The sequence below is a fragment of the Melanerpes formicivorus genome, unplaced genomic scaffold (genome assembly GCF_026170545.1).
Source record: "Melanerpes formicivorus ecotype bairdi unplaced genomic scaffold, bMelFor1.0.p_v2 SCAF_1, whole genome shotgun sequence".
Taxonomy (NCBI): domain Eukaryota; kingdom Metazoa; phylum Chordata; class Aves; order Piciformes; family Picidae; genus Melanerpes; species Melanerpes formicivorus.
The window spans coordinates 28614706-28641603 of NW_027142353.1; the positions used below are offsets into that span (position 1 = coordinate 28614706).

A 26898-nucleotide genomic window follows, 5' to 3' on the forward strand; every position below is an offset into this window, starting at 1 on the left:
CCTTGACAGGCTAGATGGTTGGGCAGGGGCCAATGGGATGAGATTTAATAAGTGCAGGGTCTACACTTTGGCCAAAACAACCCCATGCAGTGCTACAGGTCAGAGTGGCTGGAAAGCAACCAGGCAGAAAGGGATCTGGCGGTACTGGCAGATAGTAGGCTGAAAATGAGCCAGCAGTGTGCCCAGGTGGCCAAGAAGGCCAATGGCATCCTGGCCTGAATCAGGAATAGTGTGGCCAGCAGGACAAGGGAAGTTATTCTTCCCCTGTACTCAGCACTGGTTAGGCCACACCTTGAGTACTGTGTCCAGTTCTGGGCCACTCAATTCAAGATAGATGTTGAGGTACTGGAAGGTGTCCAGGGAAGGGTGACAAAACTCGTGAGGAGCCTGGAACACAAGCCCTGTGAGGAGAGGCTGAGGGAGCTGGGGGTTGTTTAGCCTGGAGAAGAGGAGGCTCAGGGGAGACCTCATTGCTGTCTACAACCACCTGAAGGGAGGCTGTAGCCAGGTGGGGGTCAGTCTGTTCTCCCAGGCAACCAGCAACAGAATGAGGGGACAAGTCTCAAGTTGTGCCAGGGGAAGTTTAGGCTGGATACTAGGAGGAAGTTCTTCACAGAAAGAGTGATTTGCCATTGGAATGTGCTGCCCAGGTAGGTGGTGGAGTTGCTGTCCCTGGAGATCTTCAAGAAAAGACTGGATAAGGCACTTAGTGCCATGTTCTAATTGATTAGAAAGGGCTGGGTGATAGGGTGGACTGGATGATCTTGGAGGTCTCTTCCAATCTGGTTGATTCTATGATTCTATGATCATGAAGAAAAATCTGGTATTTGTATCAAGATGGTGGAGCTGGCATTACAGGTCCTTACCATCTCTAAGAGTAAATGGCTCAGAGACTCAGCTATCTGTCACTCAAAGGATGGATTTAGCAAAGCATGGCTGTATGAACTCAACTCAGATGTGCTGACAAAATCATTCTTGACTCAGACTTTACCTACACAGTTAAAGATGTACCAGATAAAAAAATGAAAACGTAGAGCAAATTAAGTGTTAAGATCAGGAGAGACAGGAGTTCAAACATTCAAGAGGAGAAATTATGTCCCCAAAGAAAGATAAAATCTGTGGTAAAAAGTAGAGATAGGAAAACAGTAGCTCAGCAACATCAGGGTTCACTCTGTTCCAAGAAACAGGGATTAGTCTAGCAGTGTCTTAGTCCTGGCCATCTAATACCTACCCCTATTAGCCAGGAAAAAATTGCTGTGCACACCTTCCAGTATCTGAGTGGGACCTGCAAGAAGGCTGGAGAGGGACTGTTTACATAGGCCTGCAGTGATAGGATGAGGGGCAATGGTCTGAAATTAGAGAGGAGTAGATTTAGATTGGATGTCAGGAAGAAGTTTTTTATAATGATGGTGGTTGAGCACTGGAACATGTTGCCTAGAGAGGTGGTTGAGGCCCCCCTCTTGGCAATATTCAAGGTTAGGCTCGACAGGGCTCTGAGCAGCCTGATCTGGTTGAGGATGCCGCTGCTCACTGCAGGGAGGTTGGACTAGACGACTTTTAGACTCATGCGGGCTGGAAGGGACCTCTAAGATTCTGCTACGTTTTGCACCCTGCTTGCAGACTGTCATTGTACTCAGTGGGGGACACCACAGAAGTGCCTATGGTCAGATGTCAGGGGAAACTGTTCTTGGGTGTGTCTATACCCATGATAGCTCTAATGTTTTTGAGCTGGTGGGGATCTGCCCTACTGAGGGTGCAGCATCCTTCCTGTTCCACTGTGTTGTGGTGTCTTGCAGCTAGAATAAACACCTCATGCCTCATGCAGAAAGAAATTAGAAATATTTTTCAAGGGTTATAAAATTCTGATGGAGGTGGACTCCTGTTCCCCTGAGGTAAGGATTGCCCCTGGTATTTATAATTAACTATGCTATTTTATAACCACCCATATTGTAATAAAGATGAATGAAGTGGTGCCCACATAGCTCTGCTAGATCATTTCACTGAGAAGTGAGGCAGTTATCCCAAGATGTACTGTTGGCATGTACATGCCTAACCAGAGTGTATCAAGTTTATGTGGCAAAACTTGTGGAGAACCAGGAGCAGCTACTGTGAAAAGATACCAGGGGCAGTCCTCATGCTAGATAGAGCCAGTTTCACCTGGTTCCAAGGAAGACCCACCACTGGCCAAAGCTAAGCCCATCACGGACATTGGTAGCACCTCTGTGATAACATACATAAGAAAGGGTAAAAACTGCTGCAGAGTAACTGTGAGAGAAGAGTAAGACAATGTGAAACAAATAATCCTGCAGACAACAAGGTCAGCAAAAAAAGGAGGAGGTGCTCCAGGCACCAGAGCAGCCTGTGGTGAAAACCATAGTGATGCAGGTTATCCCTCTGCAGCCCATAAAGGACCCCACACTGGAGCAGATGGTGTGCCCTGAAGGAAGCTGTAGCCCATAGAAAGCCCTTGCTAAAGCAGGCTCCTGGCAGGACCTGAGGCCATGGAGAGGAACTCCCACAATAGCAGGTTTTCTGGCAGGACATCAGGCATGCAGGGGACCCACACTGGAGAGGTCTGTTCCTGAAGGTTGCACCCAAAGGAATAGACACAAACCAAAGCAGTTTGTGAAGAACTGTAGCCCATGACAAAAAGCTCACATTGAAAAAGTTTGTGAAGAAGTATCTCCCATGGGAGGAACCTCACACTGCATCAGGGAAAGAGTGTGAGGAAGAAGGAGCAGCAGAAACAAAATGTTATAAACTGACCACAATCCCCATTCTCCATCACCCTGCACTGCTCAGGGGAAGGAGGCAGAAGAGTTAGGAGTGAAGCTGAGCCTGGAAAGAAGAACTGGGTGGGGAGAAGGTGGATTTAGTTTTATTTCTCACTATCCTACTCTCTTACTACTGGGCACTAAATTCAATTAATTTCCCCAAGCTGAATGTAATTTACCCTTAATGGTAACTATAAGTGATATCCTGTCCTTATCTCAACTGGTAAGCCAAAGATTATTGTATTTCCTCCCCATGTCCTATTGAGGAGGTGGAGTGATAGAGTGACTCGGTGGGCCCCTGATGGCCAACTAAGGTCAACTGGCATGGCAAGGCCCCACATAACAGTAGATGAGGACATGTGTGTGGATAAAAAAGGATTGAGAAGAATTTAAGTGTTACAAAGCCATCAGTATTTTCATCATGCTCATCTTTCTCCTTCATCCTGCCAAGGTAGAGCTCTTATGAGATTTTCAACTCCACCGTAGTGGCCGGCAAGTGTACTAAAGTTCAGAGGATGAAAAATAGAGGTGAAAGTATCTCAAAGCAATTGGCTAAAGTAACAAGAATTATGTATGCCCTCCTTAATGTGACTGGCATGTGTTTACCATTGGGTTGCACACTGATATGTTACTTGGGAAGTTATTTGATCCCCAGAACTTTATAAAAGATCTTAACAGTGATATTGATGCTTGTCAGGCCTCTGATATTATTCAAACAAAAATCTTAATGCCTTCACCAAAGCCTTTATATTGAGAAAGGGAGCCACTGCAATGGTTAAGCCTTCTTTGTCTCCATCTATACTGCTGCAGGCTGTCTTTGGAAGCCTGAGGCACCCAGAGAAAGGCAGGACAAAGGAGAAATCTTCCTTGGTTGATGAGGTCTGGGTTAGAGAACAGTTAAGTCATCTAGACATCCATAAATCTGGGGCTCCTAATGGGATGCACCCAAGGGTGCTGAGGGAGCTGGCAGAGGTCACTGCCAGACCACTCTCCATCATCTTTGGTAAGTCATGGCAGACAGGAGAGGTGCCTGGGGACTGAAGGAGGGCAATTATCACTCCAGTCTTCCAAAAGGGTACGGAGGACCCAGGTAACTATAAACAGGTCAGCCTCACCTCCATCTCTGGAAAGGTGATGGAGCAACTTATCCTCATCACTGTCCTTAGGCATATCAAGGACAATAGGGTCATCAGGAGCAGTCAACATGGTTTTAACAAGTGGAAATCTTGTCTGACCAACCTTTTATGAGGACCATGTGGATAGATTATGGTGGAACGGTGGATGTGGTTTATATTGATTTCAGTAAGGCATTTGGCACTGTCTCCCACAGCATCCTTGCAGCTAATCTGAGGCAGTGTGGTCTGGATGATCAGGTAGTGAGGTGGATTGAGAACTGGTTAAAGGGAAGAAGTTAGAGAATTGTGGTCCTTGGCACAGAGTCTAGCTGGAGGCCTGTAACTAGTGGAGTCCCTCAGGGGTCAGTAGTGGGACCAATGCTGTTCAATATATTCAAGGACCTGGATGAGGGCACTGAGTGCACTGTCAGCAAGTTTGCTGATGACACCAAACTGGGTGGAGTGGCTGACATTGTGCTGCCATTCAGTGGGATTTGGACAGGCTGGAGAGCTGGGCAGGGAGAAATTTAATGAAGTTCAACAAGGGTAAGTGTAGAGTCTTGCACCTGGGAAAGAACAATCCCATGGAGCAGTATAGGTTTGGGACTGAGCTGCTGGAGAGCAGTTAAAGGGAAAAGGACCTGGGGGTCCTAGTGGATGGAAGGTTGACCATGAGCCAGTAATGTGCTCTTGTGGCCAAGAAGGCAGATGGTATCCTGGGTTGTATTAGAAGGGGTGTGGTCAGTAGGTTCTCCCTCTCTACTCTGCCCTGGTGAGGCCACATGTGTAATATTGTGTCCAGTTCTAGGCCCCTCAGTTCAAGAAGGACCTCAGGGAACTGCTTGAGAGAGCCCAGTGCAGAGCCACAAAAATTATTAAGAGAGAGGAACATCTTCCTTACAAGGAGAGTCTGAGGGAGCTGGGGCTCTTCTGCTTGGAGAAGAGGAGACTAAGGGGTAACCTCATTCATGTTTATAAACATGTAAAAGGTGAATGTCAAGAGGATGGAGCCAGGCTCTTCTCAGTGATGCCCAGTAACAGGACAAGGGGCAATGGGTGGAAGTTGATGCACAGGAAGTTCCATGGAAACAGGAGAAAGAATTATTTCACTGTGAAGGTGACAGAACACTGGAACAGGCTGCCCAAGGGGGTTGTGGAGTCTCCTTCTCTGGAGATATTCAAGACCTGCCTGGATGAGTTCCTGTGTTACCAGTATAGGTGATTCTGCTTTGGCAGGGGGCTTGGACTAGATGACAGGGGGCTTGGACTAGATGATCTCTCAAGGTCCCCTCCAGCCCCTAACATTCTGTGATTCTGTGATTAAACCCAGATTCCCTTTCTAAAGAAGTTGTCCATTTTTCTACATCTGCACTGTCATCCCACAGAGGCTACAGAGCAAAAATAACAGCAGCAGTTCTGAATGTCACAACGCCACCAGAAGGATCCTCACAGGGGCACCACAAAGACCATTGAAATGAGGGTTGATGCAGTACACCTGTTACACTTGTAGAAATAAAAATGCTCCACTGAGTCTCCAGGATCTTCCATTCCCACAGGTGGCCCTGTCCTTGCTTGCCAGAACACCTTAGATACAAACATGAAAGTGAGTCTGAGCAGAGAAGTATCTTTGAGCAAGAAACCTATCCAAACCTTATCAAAAAAAAAAAAAACAAAAACCCAAAAGATGAATAACCCAGCCCTTCTCTGTCCAAGTAACTTCATGGCAGAGTCAAGATGTGCCTAAGTAAGATCTTCCAAATTTTAAGTCAAAGACCATTAGATTCAAGAGGTCATTGCTTGGTACAACACTGTGAGAGACTAAATCTTGTCTCTCTTGATGTGACTCAACAAAGATAAAATCACCTTTGCTGCTTGCCCCAAAAATAGCTGATGTGTATTGGGCAGATGCCACTGGATAATGACTCTCTGGAACAAGATAATCTCTACCCATCAGCTACCCCAGAAAGGAAGGATGGTGCAAAGGACAATGAATTCACCACCTGGACACATACCTAAAAAACTGTATAAAAGACCTGAGCTGGGCTATGCTGTTCTGAGAGAAAAGGACAGACACAGGAGAAAAGACATCATCATGTAGATTGGTGGCAGCAGACCAGGAGGAACCCTCTCCCTGTGTCCTAAGTTCCACATGCTGCAACTCCTAGATCTGAAGAGGCTGCTCAGAGAAGGACTTGGACTTTGCGATCTCTCACTCCTTCCTCCAGTGGAGGACAGCACAGACAACATCTCATAGTAGTATCATAGTATCAGTCAGAGTTGGAAGGGACAACAAGGATCATCTGGTTCCAACCCCCCTGCCATGGGCAGGGACACCCCACACTAGATCAGGCTGGCCAGAGCCTCATCCAGCCTGCTCTTAAACTCCTCCATGCCAAAGCTGCAGCACCCTTCCTCCACAGACCCAAACTGTCTTGGGGGGTGAGGGGTGTGGTAATATAATTCCTTTCCACTTCTCTCTCCCTCTTCACCCTCTCTCTCTCTCTCTCTATTTTTCCCTCTCTTTCTCCCTTCTTCTGTTCCATCCACTTAAATCTGTTAATAAATACCCTCACTGTTGATAATTTGGTCTTGTTTGTACCTCTAATTTCATAACACGGGAATATTCAAAAGAACTGAGTCTCTTATCCTCTCTGGACTGAGACAAACACATGGACTAATTCCAGAAGTCTCAGGCCCTTACAGCCAGCTGTCCCCTCAGAGTGCACTGGAAGCTAATCTCCTCCTTGCAGCATCCACTCTCTTTCCCATTAGTGTGGAAACACAAGATTATTCAGCTTACGACTGTTTGTTTCTATCTGACCTCTTTCCTGAGAAGAAGGATTTTCTTCTACACAATTTCTTAGGAAGAATCTTCTACAAATACATGGCATTTTGGAAATCACAGATGTGAAATACACAGCTATTAATTTACACAACTAAAATGCATTGGGATTCTCTGGAAAGTCATCAAAGATAATTTGTTGACAAAGCATACTGTTTATAATGATTTCTTACTGAATAGTCTTATTTGTTCCTTAATGTATATGAATTACTGGAAGTCTTACTGATAAAAGAGAGTCATGACATACTGACAGAATGCAAGACCAGAGCTTTAGTTAGAAAGATTATTTATATTTTTCATATAATATCACTATTGAACAAAATGTTTTACTTATTCTACAGGTTATGGACTGTGCTTTTAGAAGTGTTTGGTTTGGGATCCAGTGATGACTTCAGGGAGGCAGTGGAGCACAAGCTCCCCCAGAGCCCTGTGAGGTGGGTAACTCACAGCTAATCAGCACCTACACTAGACATATGAGTCCCCAGCATAGATTCAGCTAAAAATGGAAGTCAGTTCATGTCTGGTTTTAATTTAAAAGTGTTTTATTAAAAACATCTCTCCATTATACTTCATTTCCATGACCAGCAGCAGAGCTAGCACAGTCTCCACAGTTTTTGTGGACATCAGTACCTTCAAGAGTTGCAGGTTTCAAGTGCTCCTGTCTGACTGCTCAGAGTTATGACAACAGCCCAAAGCCTTCCTACAAACTACAGCTAAGAAACTGTTCCAAACTCTTCAAAACCACAGCTAACAGCCTGCAGAAGCATACTGGTTGGAGACCTCACACATTATCACTGAAGAGTGTGCTCTGCATTGCACAAGATGAGCAGATATTTCTCTTTGTCCTTCTCTCACCACATCACACCCTCATGCACTGGAGCCCAACAGCCATACTATCTGTAGTTCCCAGATACTCCAGCTGGACTAAGGTTCTTGTACAAGATTCAAGTGTTGGAAGTTTCCTAGGTCCTGTGAAACTAATTGAAATGCAAAGGCCAGCTGTCAGTCAGCTCTGCAGCAGAATGATTGCTTTTGGACAGTGGATAAATTTTCATTGAAAGTCCCATGAGATCAGACATCCTCTAGCTTTAATTGGTTTGTTATTGTTAGCTATTGATCTACACAAAGCACTATTCTGAGAGGAAGAATCTTACAAACACATAGAAAGTGATCAGCTTTCACTACCTGGGAATGGTCATTGTGGATTTTCTCTGAAAACAATCTGCTGTTCAGCAGCTGCCAAGAGGACAAACAGACTGTCAGTTGTTACTAGCAAAACAAACAGGGAACAAAACCAAACCAGGAAATGTTATTATATTGATGCAACATATCCCTATCTTGAGAACTGAATGTAAGTCTGGTCACAAGTGATAAAAAGGATATAACTTTTAAAGTTATTAAGAAGAGCAGTAAGGATATCAGAAAGACAGAAAGCTTTTGCTATAAGGATAAACCAATTTAACTGGCACTTTGTAGCTCAGAAAATGGTGGATGTACAGCACCAGGAAAAATTACACATGGAGAGCTATGTCAGTACCTCTCAAGGTCAATGAATAGTTAAATGATCAGGTGCATGATTTAGCCAGAGAACAGTACTCCCTCAGATAAACAAACCCAGAAACTAATTGCCACATGAATTTTCAACTGTTGGGTTCAAAATGCAAGATTCAAGTTTAAGGAGAGATACAGTGATCACCATGTAAGACGTTGTTGGAAAAGCTACTTTAAACTGAAGGTGTCCATTCCATGTAATTGACACTGGCAGGGTTCCTCATCCTTCCCTTTGCCTTTTTTCGATAGCTTGCGCTTTTGGTTAGTAACAGGATAAAGACCTGTGGATGGAGGATCAGGGGAATTGTGTACAACAGGAAAACGAAAGAAAAACAAAAGCAGAAGTAACTCAAATAAGAGTTTTTTGGTTTGGTTTGGGTTTGTTGTTTGGGTTTTTTTCTGTATTTTTTCCTTGTTGTTTTTTTTCAGGGGGGCACTTCACTTTTAAGGTTGTTTGTTTGTTTGTTTGTTTTTTGTCAATTATTTCATTTGATCCCAAACCCACTGTGATTGCTAAGAGCCAAAAGAGCAATTTTCAATCCTTGCAATGAGGAATTCCTGCAGAACCTGAAGTCCTGTTCCTGTGAGGTCTCAAGCTGTGCTTTTTGATACAGCTTGTGCCTTTCCTCTCCTTTGCAGAAGTATCAATAAAAAATGTTTATAAATAAATAAAAATGCATAGAAATTCACTGAATGTCTGTCCTGCAGTCTGATACGTCACGGCATGCAAGCCCTCACATACACTTAATTTCACAGAGTCAGCTTGCACCCTGTACTGTACTTCAGTTAAGTGCCAGCCACCCTACACAGTTTGTTCAGGTAATTGCAGGTGAGTGCTACAGACTGCATCCAGATTGCTGATTAGCTCTGCAATGATCTTGAGGCCTTTGTGTCTTAACTGACTTGTCTGACATCCTCTAGTAACACTGCATAACTGCACACTTTGTAACACTCTGCACAAAGGATGCTCCTGGCCAGCTCCATGTTGCCTCAGTAGAGGTTGCTGTGCGCAGGATAGGATAGGTGGGTGACAGGGAAATTATTGGATCAGCCACTACACATCCAGATAATATGAAGATTTGCTATTTTCTTATTTTAAAGAACTTGAAGACTGGCAGGAGGCATTTTTCCCTGGTATTCATTTTCATTACCCAGGAAAATAGTTTTTTTTGGCGTGTTATGAAGGACAGAGTCAGTTTGCTGCTCCCAAAGGTCATTCAAGCCCAGACAACATAGACAGGGACAAAAATTGCCTAACATTCAGGCTCCAGCTGTTATGTATGTCTAGCCAAATATTGCCTGAATTGAGATTTAGAAAAAAGGACTGACCCACACCTCAGACAAAAAATTCCATACATCTGATGTTCTGCACTGCCTGACCTCATCTATTTTCTCTTCTATGCTTAAGATAGGCACTCTACACACTCAGAACCTTATCCTGTGGAAAGGATAAGGATTTCTCCTCAACAGAAAATCATTTACAGCTCAGAATGAGAGCAATCTGCAATGCCCAGACAAGACCTTTAGTCAGAGCACTTACCCAATTTCTAAGGTCTCTAGAGGCTTCTGTGTCATGGCAAGAACCCTCCATGCTGTGGATGCTACATGTTGGGGTTTATAAATCATGGGGAAGACACCGAATAGCCACGAGTGAATTTTACTCTAGCCATGTGAAGGGTGGACATTAATGGAAGTTTGTATTCTGAGGCATCGACTTCTTAAGTGTGTTGGGCTCCCTCACATTTGCTTTCAACAAGGAAAACTGTACTACCAGGCACAAATTGGCCCAAGTACCTGAGAAGAAGCAGAAAGTGTATTAGGAAGAGTTAAGGGAGCACATTCTCATTCAAAACAAGAGAAGCCACCAGCTTCCAGATGACTGTTTTACCAATAAGGCTAGTATGAGGATTGAGACTTGAACAAGGATACATCATGCATTCAGGTTTTTGTTATCAGCAGAGCTGTTTCTGCTCTGTTATCTATTCTCAGAAGACAGATACCCAGTTTACATCATGACTGTGGGTGGAAATAAGCATATCCTATTAGTCAGCAGTAAGCATTGAGATTACCGTGTAGGGATTAAAGCTCCTTCTACAGATTTTAAAAGTCCTCACCGTATGCCACTCAGCAGATTAGACCATCCCTTGCCCTCTTGGGCTGCAGGGGGCTTGTCTAAATTTGGGCAAAGACACTGCCCATAGACGCTGACATTTCTAGCTCTGCAGGGTAACACAGAAACAATACTGTGTTCATGTAAATTATTTTACCCTCATTTTCTCAGTCAAACAGAAGTTTTCTGAATAATGGTGCTTCTATAGAGAACTCTTCCCGTAGGCTTTCCTCTTGCTGCTATCACAAAGCTTATCAATACTGTAAAGTTTCTGCCAGGCTGAAGTTCTGCCCCAGCAAAACTTCAGGTGTCAGATCTGACTATTAGGTAGCCACAAAGTTTGAATTTTAAGAGCTCAGCAGAAATACAGTCTATCTTGAAACAAAACCAGCAAATCAGTTTAATCTCTCACCATATCACTAACGAAAGCACTCTTTTGCTGTGAATATATATGCCAAAGGATGGAAAGACACAGTTTAGAAGCAGTCATAACTAGAACAGCCGCTCTGTGGCTGATAAGACAATGAAGGAAATACGTCTGTAGAGCCATTGCTACACTATACTCTTAGAAGAATACCTGGGGGATACTAAAGTCCTTGACTTTTCATTCTTATTAAAATATTCTGTTCAGTTTGTGTTGCTTTTCTGGAGTAGTTTATTACAAAGTGTCAAGGAAGGAAGGGAAGAGACCAGCATGGCTAAGTCAAGACCTGCTAAGCAAACTAAAAGGCAAGGAGAAATTGCACAGGCAGTTCAAGCAGGGACAGGATATTATTGTGGCCTTCCAGTATCTAAAGGGGGCCTGCAAGAAGGCTGGGGAGGGACTTTTTAGGGTGTCAGGTAGTGATAGGATGAGGGGGAATGAATCCAAGCTAGAGGAGGGTAGATTTAGATTAGCTGTTAGGAAGAAGTTCTTCACCATAAAGGTGGTGAGACACTGGAATAGGTTGCCCAGGGGGGTGATGGAAGCTCTATCCCTGGAGGTTTTTGAGGCCAGGCTGGATGTTGCTCTGTGCAACCTGATCTAGTGTGAGGTGTCCCTGCCCATGGCAAGGGGGTTGGAACTAGATGATCTTTGGGATCCCTTCCAACCCTGACAATTCTGTGATTCTGTGAATTTGGAAGATGTGTGGATTTGATGGGTGGACAAGAAGATGGACATGAGCTGGCAATGTGCACTTGCAGCCCAAAAGGCCGGTCGCATGCTGGGCTGCATCTACAGAAGTGTGGCCAGCAGATTGAGAGGGGTGATTCTACCACTCCGCTCTAGTGAGACCTCACTTAGTGTCAGCTGCTGGCCTGACTCTGCAGAGCATTTCTCTTGCTCTTCTCAGGTGTTTACTGTTCCTCTTTTCTTTCCCAGCAGCCCTCATAAGTAAACTTGGTCCTTTGGCTCTGAGACAGCACTCAGCCCTAGGATTTGGTCAGCTGGAGCTTCTGCAGCCAGCCTGTCTCCTTCCAGCCTTTACAAACTCCTAGTTGGAGTAACATGCAGACTCACAGCATATGTAACTAAACTTCCTTGCATGTCAAAAGCCTTGTTTTCCTCCCCAAGTACATGGGATCACCTGCAGGTGTATACATCCTCCACTTGGTTTTGAAATACAGGTAAAAATTAAAAGCCTCCACAACTCAGTGCTTGGAAATGCTTTGCTGACTACCAACCAGGAGCTTTTAGGGGAGAAAAAAAAATGCACCTAAGGCAAGGGAATTTCCACGACACCCTGTCTTGTGAGAGGAACATATTGATCCAGGAGGTGGCCTTGCTTGTGAAATCAGAAGAAGGTAAGTCAGGCTAATTGGAGTTATCTTGAAAGAGAAAAGCCAAGAGCAGTGAAATATACCTTTAGTAAGTACATTTGTGGTTAGAGAGAGGAACGTACAAAGATAAAATAGCACTTTGCTCCTTCACGTGTTCCACAAGTAGCTCAGAACAATGCAGGTGATCTTAATCAGTAATTATGTAGAGTGCTGCTGGTTTTATTCCTCCTCACCTCCTCCATTCTTCTCTCCCAGGCCAGGCCACAAAGACTTCTTAATGTTACCAGGTCTAAACACTTTTGAAGCACTACAAGGACTTTTTATTATTTTTTTTTCCCAGTTAGCCTCTTACTTGAGGTGGAATTCACTGCCAGTGAAGATGAAACACAGTTGGGGGGCGGGGGATAAATGTTTTATTTGACAAAACATGCACTTTGATTTAACCTCCATTATGATATGGATAAGAATTCTCATTTTATTTCACATCAAAGACCATCTCATACTATTGTGAGAGACTAAATTTTGTCTTTGTTGATGTGACTCAACAAAGTCACCTTTGCTGCTTGCCCAGACAATAGCTGATGTGTATTTGGCAGCTGCCACTGGCTAACGATTCTCTGGAAGGTGCATAGATAAAGATTGCTCACCAGACTGCAGCTACCCTGGAAATAATAGGAAGAAGCCACTGCTATCGATGCTCTCTGGAATATACATACCTTAAAAACTGTATAAAAGATCTCAGCAACTACTGGCTTGGGAGAAGGAAAACACAAGAGAAGGAAAAGCCCGGGGCAATGCTGCTCTGAAGCAAAGCGGAGAGAATACTAGGAAGGAAAAAATGACAGACATCACCATGTAGCCTGGAAGAAGCAGACCAAGAGGAACCCTCTCTTTGTGTCCTAACTTCTGCCTGCTACAACTCACAGAGCTGAAGAGGCTGCTCAGAGGACAGCACAGCCAACAAGGACATCTCCTCCACGCCACAGCTGCAGCACCCTTCCTCCACAGACCCACACTGTCATGGGGGGAGAGGGGTGTGGTAATATAATTCCTTTCCTCTTCTCTCTCCCTCTTCTCTCTCTCACTATTTTCTCTCTCTCTCCTTCTGATCCATCCACTTTATTCTGTTAATAAATAGCCTTACTGTTGATATTTTGACCTCGTTTGTACCTCTAGTTTCATGACATGGGAATATTCAAAAGAACTGAGTCTCTTTCCCTCTCTGGATCGAGACAACTATCCACCAAGACTCTACTTCATAAATGAAAATGGCCAGCACCCTGCATTATTCACATCCTTGAGAGAAATGTGACTCCCTTGTCAAGCACTCTATCACAATTCCAGCTAGGACCTGTTGTAACTCACTAGTGTGGGGGGTGTAATTAAAGTTCTTGGGTTTTGTAAGAAATAGATGTTTGCCACCGAGTATAAGGTGAACAGGAGGTAGCCTGTTTCGGTGGGTTTCAAGGAAGAGAGAGAGAGACTGGAGAAACAAGTGCATGGCCTGACTTCTAGATTCAATTGCCTGAGTCGCACACAGTTGGTAACAGTTCTCCAGCCATCATGCATACCTGGATCTGCTGGAATGCAAATCTCAGATCACAGATTGATTATAAAAGTCTTTTCCATCACATCCAATCATTAGCCTGACAAGTCCTCAACTAAACCATATCCCTAAGCACTGCATCTACATGACTCTCAAATACTTCCAGGGATGGGATCTTCCCAGGGCAAGATGTCTGGTAGCCATTTCAGTAAAGAAATTCTTCCTAATACCCAATCTTAACTTCCCTTAGTACAAACCAAAGCCATGTCTTTCCACTTATTCTGTCACTTGTTACTCGGTTGAACAGACCACCCCCCACCTCTCTACAATCTCCTTTCAGGTTGTAGAGAGCATTCTCCACTTCTGAAGACTAAACAGCTTCAGTTCCCTCAACTGCTCCTCCTAGGACTTGTTTTCCAGACCCTTCATCAGCTTTGTTGCCTTTCTGGGGATGCACTGTAGTACCTCAGTGTAGTGAGGGGCCCAGAACTAAACACAATATTTGAGATGCAGCCTCACAAGAGCTGAATATAGGGGTGAAAAAAATCACTTCTCTAACCTCACTGTTCCTGATACAGGTCAGGATGCCATTGGCGTTCTTGGCCACTTGGGCACACTGCTGGCTCATGTTTGTACAGCTAGCAATCAACACCCCCAGGTCCCTCCCTCCTAAGCAGCTGTCCAGCCACTTCTCCCCAAGCCTGTAGCACTGCCAAGGCTGCTGTGGCCAAAGTTCAGAACCCAGCATTTGACCTTATTGAAATTCATACAGCTGGCCTTGGCCCATACACTAGATAATCTAGATCCCTCTTCAGAGCCTCCCTACCCTCAAGCAGATCGACACTTCCACCCAGCTTGGTGTTGCCTGCAAACTTTGTAAGAGTGAAGTGGTCTTCATTCATAGCCTTTTTCTTGGAATAATCAATGGGAAGTGTTGCTCAGCATAAAGCAGTCAGAGGTAACTGATATATGCTGGAGGCTAATAAAGAAACACAGCCCAGAGGACAACTCCTCCCTGTTTGCCAAAGGCCAAAAATTTCTTTTTCTACTAAATTCCCTGCTAGTTTCTACAAAAGATGAGGAAAACACTAAAAATAATAATTACAGTATAATTCAGAGCAGCAGTTGTCAGAATATCTTTTTTTCAACTCCCTCTTGGTAGGTTTTCTAAGCATTGTGGCTTGGCATTATTAGCAACAGAACTTTTATGATGATCTTACGTACACAGCATGGCTTTTTGTAAAAGGGGACAACTTTAGTCCTAGATATCACTAGGTGGAGGTATTGCACAGTGCAATGCTCACACAGCTCACTGATGCTGCTTCAGAATCTCCACAACCATTTCCCATGCCAGATGTTATTACTCCCTCACTCAACCTTCACCCTGAGACCCCTGATCTTTTGCCATCCTCAATTGTCTGCTCTCTTGGATGTAATCCTTTCCTCAGTAACAAGCCAGTTCATCTCTAACTTAGATACTCAACCAAGCTTACAGCCCAGCCCTCAAAAAATGTCAAACACTCTGAAGTTAGCAGTTTGTAAAAAGTGACAGCAGACAGTGCTGGCACATCCTTGGCTCATTTAAATATGTGTACCCAGCCATTCAGATCTAGGCTGAGGAGACATAATTTTGTGAAAAACTTGGCTTTTCTTGCAGAATTCAGCATGTGGTCTATTCACTTTGGTCTCTGAGGAGGATCAAGCCCCTTTTATTCTAAAAATACAGGAATCTGAGCCAAATATCAAGCAGAACCAGATGCCACAACCCAGAAGAGAGCATACACAGATGGTAGGAGGACATATGGCACACCAGTTCTTTCCCACTGTTAGAGTCCCTGTCAAGACAGCTCTTTAGCTTTTTCACTATTTGTTCCTGTAGGCAATATGTAGGGGAGTTAACTGCCAATTTTCTGTTTTAAAGGGGCAGATAAATACTATTTTTCTGTAGCTCCCAAATACCCTGCTTACTCACCATTTCAGAAATGAGAGAATTTATAGCCTTCTTTACCTGTCTGTACATTGTTATTCCTACAAAGATGCATTTGTCCTGCCACTCCTCTCATCATAGAATCACAGAATGATCTGGGTTGAAAAGGACCTCCAAAGGTCATCTAGCCCAACTCCCTCTACAGTAAGCAGGGCATCCTCATCTACATCTGGTTGCCCAAGCCTGGTCAAGCCTTACCTTGAATATCTCCAGGGATGGGGCCCCAACCACCTCCCTGGGCAACCTGTTCTAGTGTTCTACCACCCTCATGGTAAAGAACCTGCACCTTACATCCAATCTAAATCTACTCTTCTCTAGCTTGAAATCATTGCCCCTTGTTCTATCACACAGGCCTTTGTAAATAGCCTCCCTCCATTCTCATAGGCCCCCTTTCACATACTGGAAAGCCACTATAAGGACTCCCCAGAGCTTACTCTTCTCCAGGCTGAACAACCCCAGCTCCCTCAGCCTGTCCTTGTAGCAGAGGTGCTCCAACCCCCTGATCATTTTCATAGCCCTCCTCTGGACCAGCTCTATCAGGTCCACGTACTTCCTGTATTAAGGGCTCCAGAGCTGGACACAGTACTCCAGGCAGGATCTCACCAGAACGAAGTGGCAGAATCACCTCTCTGGATCTGCTGGCAGATCATCTTTTGATGCAGACCAGGATACAACTGGCCTTCTGGACTGCAAGGGTACATTGTCTGCTCATGTCCAGCTGCTCATCCATCAGCACCTCCAAGTCCTTTTCCAGAGGGTTGCTTTCTATCACCTTATGCCCCAGTCAGTATTGGTAGCGAGAATTGTTCCAGCCCTAATATGATCTATTTGAAATTATACAGCTGTGTCACATCCCACCTAGAAAGTACAGACCTAGCTGATTACAGTCTGAGTGTGAAGTAGGGTAAGATGTAATTTCCAAATCCAACTGTTCAAGTCATACACTTTCAGAGCACAGAAGAAAGAGTTATGCTGCTCTATTCTACCCTGATGAGACATCACCTAGAGTACAGCTCTGGAGCCCTCAGCACAAGGACACAAACCAACTGAAGTGGCTCCAGAGGAGGGCCATGAAACTGATCAGAGGGATAGAACATCTCTCCTATGAACAAAGATTTAGGCAGTTGGAGTTGTTAAGCCTAGAGAAGGGAAAGCTCTGAGCAGACCTGATTGTGGCCTGTCAGTACTTAAAGGTGGATTATAGGAAAGATGGGAACAGTCTTTTTAACAGGACCTGTTGTGATAGGACAAGTGGTAATGGTTTTAAACTAAAGGAGGGCAAATTTATATTTGATAAAAGGAAAGACTTTTTTGAGAATGGTGAAACACTGGAACAGGTTGCTTAGAGATGTGGTGGATGCCTCACCTCCAGAAACAGGCAGGGTTATGTTGGATGAGGCTCTGAACAATTTGATTTAGTTGAAGATGCCCCTGCTCACCCAGGGATATTGGACCTTTAAAGGTCCCTTCCAACCCAAAGCATTCTATGATTCTATATTTGAAAAACAGAAAAACAAACAACAGCATGGGTATTGAAACAATATGATCAAAGAGAGAAAAAATGCTTTAAGGACTTAAATGTGGCCCTTCCCATCTTTCAGAGAATTTGTTTATATTCAGAGTATATAAACTGAGGAATAAAGTGCAAAAGATCAAAATCATCATTAGAGAATAGAGGAGAGAGGAGGTAGCACTGGAGTGTGCTACCACGGGCAGTGTTTGAAAAGGAAGCACTCTCACATTGCTGGTGAGATAAGGGAAAGAGAACATGGATTTCAGTAATTGCCAACAGAAATATAGTCCATCAAGGAAGTGCTTATTCAAATGATGATAATAATAATAATGCACAATCTACTGGGACTGTTCAAAATTCCCCTTCTACTACAGTCACTACTGCACTCAAAAAACCATAAAGCACAAGCCAAAATGAGTGTCTGGGGGCAAAAAATGAACCAGAAAAATCATTTACACAACTAAGTCACCTGATCTGGAGCACTGATTAAAAAATCAACCTCTCTGGAGCAGAAAATTCACCTTAATGACTTGGTGACCTTTCTATTTTTCTTTGGGGTGAAATATCAACTCGTGATTGTCACCACCATTGCCAATCAGAGCTTTAGCTCCAGCTATAGTGCCCCAGTGACCCAGGTGCTCTCTCAGAAGTCACACACGCACTATAGGTTCTAACTGCACCCAGTGCCCAGTGGACATCAGATTTCACTGTTCAATCAGTTTGCACATGGAAGGCAATTTGAGTGGACTGAGGGCACAAGTGGTTTGTACTACTTTCTAGCTCACTTTTAGTGACTAATACTCAGTTCGTCTCAACCAATGCACCAAGTCCTGGCTAACATTGTCTTTTACTTGTATTCTGAAGCTCTACAGTGGAACACATTCTTAAGTATTTCTAGACACAGAAAAAAAAAGTTTCTCCTTAGCTCAGATTTTACAAATATTAATTGCAAACATAACTGCCCCATCTTCAAACTAACTACAGCTATGGAAGGAGGGATAGCAGGTAAACTCCTATAGCCTCTGAACAAAAGGCAGAATGAACTTCCTCTAGAAACTCAAGACAGTAAGATAAAAAACTATATTTGATTAAATTTGGAGGTAAATTAAGATGGAAAAAAAAAAAAGGGGGGGGGGGGGAAGTCTGTCAGGGCCAGCCTGGGCACATCACAGAGGTTCCACCAGGTTATAACAACTGCTTGTGGGTTTGAGCTCAGAGGATTTGCTCCTCCTCCCCATCACATAAGCCTCTATCCGTGAATTAATAGTCACAAATGTGTACATTAAGATAAGAAACTGGCCATATCTTGGCACTAGCTGCCATAACAGTAAGAAAGGGAGACATAGCAGGAAAATTATGAAAGAAGAAATGTCTCCCAGAAAAAAACCTCACAGTAAGGATGGAAAGACATTGTGAAATTAGAAAATTTGAAACAAGTTAATCACAGGGCAATAAAGGAAAGGGGCAATCTGTACTGCCAAATAAATTCACATGAACAAGCCAACAGAAGAAATAGTATGGTTGAAAGTAAAAAAAACAGTGCAGAGAATGCTTTCAATGTATCTTACATGACTTACCATTCAGACTGCTTTCTCTGTCAGCATGGATAGACAACACATTGAAATATATCTACTATGAACAAATACTTTTTCACAGACTAATATAGATTATTTGCCATTTCATTCTGAAGTCACCAAGTTTCTAGAAGCAGATATCTAGCCAACCAATAATTTGTGGAGATTGTTTTTAATAAAGAGCAATCAGCAAATTTGTCTCTATGGGATTTATTCTATTGTACCATAAAATATAGCTTTTTTTAAAAGAAAACTCTTTTTTTGCACCAAAAAAGAAGAAAGAGTTTTCAAAGGGATGAAAACAGAGACAAAATTCAGTTTCAAAACAAAGCCCCATGACAAAAAGATATGCCACTTCGTGTCATGCTACATTTAAGTGGTTAGCTAACAATAAACCACAATAACTGAAAGCTTTCTCCCACACTCATTTTCACACAGGAATACTAGAATGCCTGCATAATTATACTAAATGTGGTTGCTCAAAGCATCATGTAGAGAAATGCTGGCTCAAAATCATCTGTCTTCACTCATAAGAGTCTTTGGGAATCTCATTTATTGAGGAAATGTGTATCTTGAATATTGTAGCAAACCTTTCCTTCAAAGATTTTGTGAGCAACTCTTAAGTCTGAACACAAGGTAAAAATCTGAAACGAGTGATTACCTAAACTCTCCAGGATCCTAAATTTATTTTTCAAAGGTTCCAGCCTAAATGTTATGCATTTCCAAAGAAGACTGATTTAACATCTGTTAGAACAACAGTAGCTCATCTGATGGACCTATCCTGCTCTGAGTTGTCATGGTGACATCTTATAAGTCTGTAGTCAATGGAGGCTATTGAAAACTACACAGCTGTGAGCCCCACAACCAGGACAATGAGACCCTGCTCATAAGGAGTATTTGCTAGTGTTTCTGAAAGAAAAAAATACCATGAAGTGATATCAAAAAGCTTTTCCTTTAAACATACATTCAATTCCTGGACTTTGCTTTCTCTTCCATCAATACAGCTCAATGAAGAGTATATTCTACAACATGCACACTTCTGAGAACCAGCTGAAAGGAGTTCAGTGGTAGATGCTATTCTATTAATACAGGTAATCTAAGAACAAAACAAAAAAAGGCAAACCAAACCAAAAAAAGCATCCAGAATTCACATTTGCATTCAGATGGTGCTCTTCAAGGCTGAAACATGAAAACAACTGCCACATCAGACCACCTTGAAAAGGAGCAGCTTGCAATTTTCTCATGGTGATACACACAAAACAATGACCTTGGCTCCAGAATACCAAACTACCCCTAGGCAGGTTAAGCCCCCAATTTTCTTGTTCACAAGTAGACAAAATATTATTTCTTGCCATTAGCACTGGGTCATGTTTCAGAACTGGCCATTTCCTGCTCTCTTCAGGATATCCAGTCCAAGCAGTTATTTGATAAATTCTCAGTGAACTTCTATGCTTGTAGTTAGCACAGCTGAGACACAGAATGAGAACATCTCTCTTACAAAGTAGCAGCACAGTTTACAAAGCTGAAAGCTTCCAGCTTGCAGGTCATCTGAAATATTTTCAGTTTCCTATCCATTTCAAAAGACTCAGTTTAGAAACACCCCATAGACCAGATATCACAAAATTATTCAACAAGTGTAGTAAAAAGCCACGGACCACTCCATGTGTCCATTCTGTGAACACTTTTAGTATCAACTGTTCAGCTGAAACACATTTAGTGTTGTGAGGAGTTTTAAATACACCTGCTACATCATGTATTTCCCCAACCCCTTTAAGAAGCTTCATTAGTGATATTATTAAATGGTTGTGTTCCACATAAATGTAGTCTACCACCATCAGCCACGTTTACTTCTCATATCTGTGTGAAACTAACACAGCAAACTGCATTACTATTCAAAACCCAGAAGAGAAATAAAGTTGCACTGAGGTTTTCTTTTAGTGTGTAACATGGGGAAGGGATGGGTAGTTTTCACTCCTTTAATATAAATTACACTCCTTGTCACACAAAGAGTATGTGTGAAAACCCCACATTTCAGAATTACCTCCTCAGTGTTTTATCAAGAGCCTGTCAACTTCCCATTGCCGCAGAATTGTTCCAGGTTCGGGGCAACAGATACACTCCAGAATAAGATACTTTTGTCCTAGATGGCATTCGATAGCGCACATTTTTCCAGAATCTTGTATTTGCTGAACAAGATTTCTCTGAGAATTCCCCTTTCCACTGGATAGCTCCATGTTTTTGCTTAATGTATCTGATTGATTCTGGCAGACTTGTGTAGTCTTGTATTTCATCCATTTCTATAAGAATCACTTGAATCCCATCACAGATGAGAGCCTTATACATTGCTAGTTGCTGTTCAGAGGTGTCTTCTAACAGGCAACAACAAGAGGTTTCTGACCCCAAAATAATCATCAGTCTTCTGCTTTGCTTAAGGGTTTCCTCAGCAACACTGACCACAGCTGCAAGTATGAAGAAAAAAAAAATACTCAAAGTATTTATAGAAATTTTAAAACTTTAAAATTGCATATATAGGGAGCAGTGGCTAGCTCAGAGTGGTTTAAGATCTCCATACTGTCATTCATGATCCACTGCACAAAATTACTGAGAAAAGTTGTTTTCTTCAGTCCCCAAGAGCAAATATCATTCAAAAAAACCTCAACAGTATTCTTAATGCTGCTGAATCCTCATTTGTTCATCTCTAAAAAGAAAATGCAGACCCTCATAATGTCAGAACAGAATTTTCAGTAAGAAACAAAGCAAACCAACCAACCAACCAAATATTATCTATTGGACAAACGGAAATAAACAAATTGATTTTCTTTTCCAAAAATAGGCTTCTTGAAATTGTATTATATTATCTTCTAACCCAAGAAAAATGTGTCAAAAGACAACCTATTAACTGTATCATTTAAAACGTACCTTCTCCTGGTAAATCATTCCTTCCTAATATAAAGAGATTATATCCACATTGTTGCTCTAAAACATCGGGGAGTATTCTATGAACAAATGTTTCCAGACGATAGAAGCTTCTGCCTCCTCTGCTTTTGGTGGACAGGACATAGGCATCATAGACTTTCCCATCTAAAACAAACAAATGTTTGTATTAAACTAAAAATCAGCAACATGCCTTTATTGCAAGGTTTCAGTTTGGATTGTGTAAAAATAATGAGGCTGTTGATTCACCTGACAGAACAGTGTCAAAATACAAAACTTCTCTACAAATCGAAAGATGGAGGCAGGTCCTGGGACCCGCAGGAAGGAGCCCCCAGCCCTAGAGTTGCCAGGACATTAACAAAGTGTCCTCTCACAGGGGTCTTTTCACCACCTGTCCTGAAACAAGCTTAACTCCGCTTCTGATTAACCACAAGGGAGGGTGACAAATGGTAGTTCTTGTAATCATTTTGTGGGGGAAAGGCAAGCAGAAGAAAAGAGCAGAAGGCAACTGTTGTTTGGAGAGATAAAACTGTATAACAAACACAAATGAAGAAGTGAAGCCAAGATCAGATTTGACTCAACAAGCTATGAAACGGTTTCTTTGATTACTTGTTTTTTGTTGTTTGGTTGGGATTGGGGTTTCTTCATTTGGGGGGGGGGGGGGGGGTGGGGGGTGTTGTTTTTTTTATATTGTTGCTGTTAGAACTCTATTGAAGTGTTCTGGGGAAATGGAACTTTTAAGCAGAAGTTAAAACTAGTTTCCTGTGAAAACATTTAGAACAGCCACAAGTAAACATTAAGTACCTCAATGAATGTAACTGATTTACTTTCAAGCTATGAGGAACTTCAGACAGTGTAATTCTGAGCACTGCCAAGCAAAATACCTGCAATATTGCATGTAATTGAATTTTTTCACACCTGTCCAATATATTTGTCTACACCACAGCAATCAAAACACGTAAGAAGAATCACAGAATAGAAAACTATTAGCATTTTTTCTCTTTGGCATATAAACATCATAACAGGATTTAGAAGGCAAGCATTGGGTAAAAGAGAAAAGTTGAAAAACAAAAGAAGAAAAACAACTTAATTAATCTCCAAGAAAATGAGAATCAGATTTTGAATATAAATATTTAAAGCACATCTTCAAACAGTTTACAGGATGTAGCTCTGCTGACACCTATTGACCATCATCAGAGTGACCATAAATCTACATGTAAAGACACCACAGAAAAGCAAGAAGCATGATGATAATTTGGGGATAACCTGTTGTTCTTTCTGACCTATCTCACCATGGCTGCCTGCATATTATGCATGTTTATTGCCTCAACTATTTTACCACTACGTCTGAAAAAAATCCCCTCCCTCCATGTCTTTGTACGTATCTGGAAATTCCTCAAATTCCACACACAGTGTACTGATTATTCACATCACTGCTTAGCATTAATGGCAACTGAAAAAAACATTTAAAAATCAATAAGCTAGTTACACCAACATACCCGGTCACACTCACATACCTTCCTTACTTGCAGAGGCACATACAGAATCCCGGTACCACAGCACCAAGTCAATCTTGAAAATCTTGTAGATTAGTAAAGTAATAAATGTTAACATTAACAGAGAGACAAGACCTCCAGTCAGCCATCTTTGTATATCAGGAACTGCACAAAAAATATAAGAAGAGTGGGTTCTTCGGTGTTGAATTTGTCCATATCTGATCTTTCACAAATATGCAACACAAATTTTGAGTATCATAATTTTCACTTTCATCTACCCATTCTCTTACAATTATAAATGCACTACTACAGTGACTCCTTCCCTATGAACAGGTGCATGCATGCACATAGCTAAATATAATCCACCTGTTTTCTATCAGCACAATATACGAGCATTTGCTATCAAAGGCCCTTCTGGGCATACCAAATCAAACACAGGCCTGAAAAACAACAGCATTTCTTACCTCTACGTTTTAGTATAATGTAAGATGCGACCTGTCCAAAGGCATTTGAAGCTTGACAGACAAACGGTTGTTCGAAATCTTCACTATTCACTTCTGAAATTATTAGCTTCTCAGAATACATAGGGCGGCCATCATAAGAACTTTCCTCCCTATCCAAAAAGGCAACAAATAGAGCCATAAAACCACAGCCCTCCCAGGAATGGCTTCATCACCTACAGCTGCAGCATGGCAATGGTTGTTTCTATCTGCAAATGTCAACCACTCTTCAGAACTGATGAGTAAATGATTTATAGGAAGGAAAACCAAACATTCAGGTCTCTTACTGATCTGTAGATTAGGCATGGAAAACATCAAGACATTATCTTATTTTTGGGGGAGACACAGCTGTGGTCATAACTTGTATAGGCTTAAGAACAAAAATACAACTCACAAATCTAGGCAAACCCCTGTTACAAGCTTCCTAGCTCCTCTAAGAGTAGGGGGGAGAGAGAAACCCCACAGTGCGATATTACACAGAAAGAGGCCCTGGCACAAGGGTAGCATCTTGCAGTAAATAGCTCTGGGACACAGAGGACATCACATGTGGTAACCTGCAGCAGACATCAGCTGGAGTTAAATCCAATTGGTGGCCAGTCACTAGTGTCGATCCCCAGGGCTCAGTATTGCAGTGAGTTCTCTCTAATACCTTTATCAATGATCTGGACAGGGGGATTGAGTACACCCTCAGTAAGTTCACAGTCTGCACTAAATTGTGTGGGAGTGTTGATCTGCTCTGCAAAGGAATCTGGACAGGCTAAGGTCAATTATATGAGGTTTAACAAAACCAAGTGTCAGGTCCTTCACTTGGGACAAAAAATACCCATGCAGCACTACAGGCTGGGCACAGTGGCTGGAAAGTTGCCCATCAGAAAAGGACCTTGGGGTGCTGGTTGACAGGTAACAGAACATGAGCCAGCAGTGTGCTCAGGCTGCCAAAAAGGCCAAGAATATCCTGTCCTATATCAGAAATAGTGTGGCCAACAGGAATAGGGAAGTGATTGTGCCACTGTACTTGGCACTGGTGAGGCCACACCTCAACTACTGTTCAGTTTTGAGCCCCTCACAACAGGAAGGACATTGAGTTGCTGCAGTGTGTCCAGAGAAGGCTAGCAACAAGGCTGGTGGAGGGTTTACAGAGCAAGTCCTATGAGGAGCAGCTGAAGGAACTCAGATTGTTTAGTCTGGAGGAGAAAGCTGAAGGGACACCTCATATTTCTCTCCACAACTAGCTCAAAGGAGGTTGAAGTGAGGTGTGTGTCAGTCTCTTCTCCCTAGTGTCAGGTGACAGAATAAGAAGAAATGGCCTGAAATTATGCCATTAGAGGTTTAGATCGGATATCAGGAAGAATTTCTTTATGGAATGGTCAGGCACTGGGATAGGTTGTCCAAGGAAATGATGGAGTCATTATTCCTGGAGGTGTTCAAGAAACATGAGGACCTGACACTTTGGGATGTAGTTTAATGATGGTGTTAGATTGATGGTTGGACTTGATCTTAGAGGTCTCTTCCAATCTAAACAATTCTATAATTCATATATTCTATAACTCACAGAAGGGATGGAATCTAAACTGATGCTTCACCTAATGGATCAGAACAGACTTACAATAGCTTAAGTGTCAGGCTGCATCACAAACAGACACACACCGCAAAGAGACACAGAACACCCCACACACCCAACATAAGAGCACAAAAATGCTCTTCATGTTGCACACTTGGTTAGTCATGTGTATCGTAATGTGACTGATGTGTTAACTAAACATTTTAACCACTAGCAAATGGAGGGATGCCACTACCTTTTTAAGAGCAGATCTCAATGCAAAGTGAACTAACTACTCTACTTAGCCAAGCACTATTCATTCCTGAAAACATATTCTAAGTACCACTTAAAATGCAAAATAAAAGCTTGAAATATAACATAAAGGACTTATGTCAGACCACACAACATTTCCTAGCAAAAACTTACAGTAATTTGAACATTGTAACAGGGAATAAATGAACCAACTTCACTAGCCTGTACTACTAATGGTTGCAAAGACTTAAATGCTAGTAAATATAAACAATAACATTGCTTTTATGATACCATTCCAGTGTGCTTCTGCATTATGGCCCAGTTGTTTATGGTGATGAGGTTTAACAAAACCAAGTGCCACGTCCTGCACTTTGGTCACAATAACCCCAAGCAATGCTACAGGTCTGGGGAAGAGTGGCTGGAAAGCAGCCCGGTGAAAAAGGATCTAGGACATAAGCCAGCAGCGTATCCAGGTGGCCAAAAAGGCCAACAAGATTCTAGCCTGTATCAAAAACAGTGTGCCCAGTAGAAGCAGGGAAGTGATTGCCCCTGTACTAGGCCCTGGTGAGGCCACATCTCGAGTACTATGTTCAATTCTGGGTACCACAGTACAGGAAAGATATTGAGGTCCTGGACACATCTAGAGAAGAGCAACGAGGCTGGGGAGGGGTTTGGAGTGCATATCATATGAGGAACAGCTGAGGGAGCTGTTTAGTCTGAAGAAGAGAAAGCTAAGGGGAGATCTTACTGCTCTCTACAACCACCTTTCAGGTGGTTGTAGTGACACTGGTGCTGGTCTCTTCTCCTAAGTAACTAGTGATAGGATGAGAGGAAATAGTCTTAAGTTGTACCAGGGGAGGTTCAGATTGACCACGAGGAAAAAAAATTCTTTAAAGAGAGAGCAGTGAGGTGAGGTGAGGTGAGAGAGTCATCACTCTTGGAGGTGTTCAAGAAGCATGTAGATGTGGTGTTTCAGGACATGGTTTAGTGTTCGTGGTAGCTGGGTTATGGTTGGACTCAATGATTTTAAAGGTCTTTTCCAGTCTTACTGATGCTATGATTGTTTTTTATGGCAGTACAATATATTACTTTTGCATAATTTTTTCTCTTGGTGAGCACTTAAGTCTGAATTTTATTTCTCTCTTTTTTCTATGATAAGGACTTACTTCTTACAACTACATTCTTTCTTTAAAGATAATAATTCTCATTTCTTTATCAGTTTCTCAATCATAGATAGTACTTGAGAATTTACCAAAAAAATTCAATTTTTTCTTCAGTGTACCAGCATGAAATAAGGGCTGACAATAAAACTGCAATTTTTAATTCCTAACCCATTATACCTAAAAAAATTTCAGATTACCTTCCACTCCAATTTTAGTTGCTTTTTCAAGTCAGGTCTAATT

The 26898-nt window shown here is 42.4% G+C and overlaps 1 protein-coding gene across 4 annotated transcripts in view; it reads right to left on the minus strand.

The window, feature by feature from the left end:
* Nucleotides 1–11778: 11778 nt before the first annotated feature.
* Nucleotides 11779–26898, minus strand: part of LOC137441154 (interleukin-1 receptor type 1-like) — a 28022-nt gene continuing 12902 nt past the window's right edge. For all 4 annotated transcript variants that reach the window (XM_068138172.1, XM_068138162.1, XM_068138146.1 and 1 more), the window contains 4 exons: nt 23668–23816; nt 23225–23368; nt 21693–21854; nt 11779–21232 (listed from right to left, as the gene is read on the minus strand). In XM_068138172.1, coding sequence (XP_067994273.1) covers nt 20841–21232; nt 21693–21854; nt 23225–23368; nt 23668–23816 — 847 coding nt within the window. In that variant the 3' untranslated portion in view covers nt 11779–20840. The remainder of the gene's footprint in view (nt 21233–21692; nt 21855–23224; nt 23369–23667; nt 23817–26898) is intronic.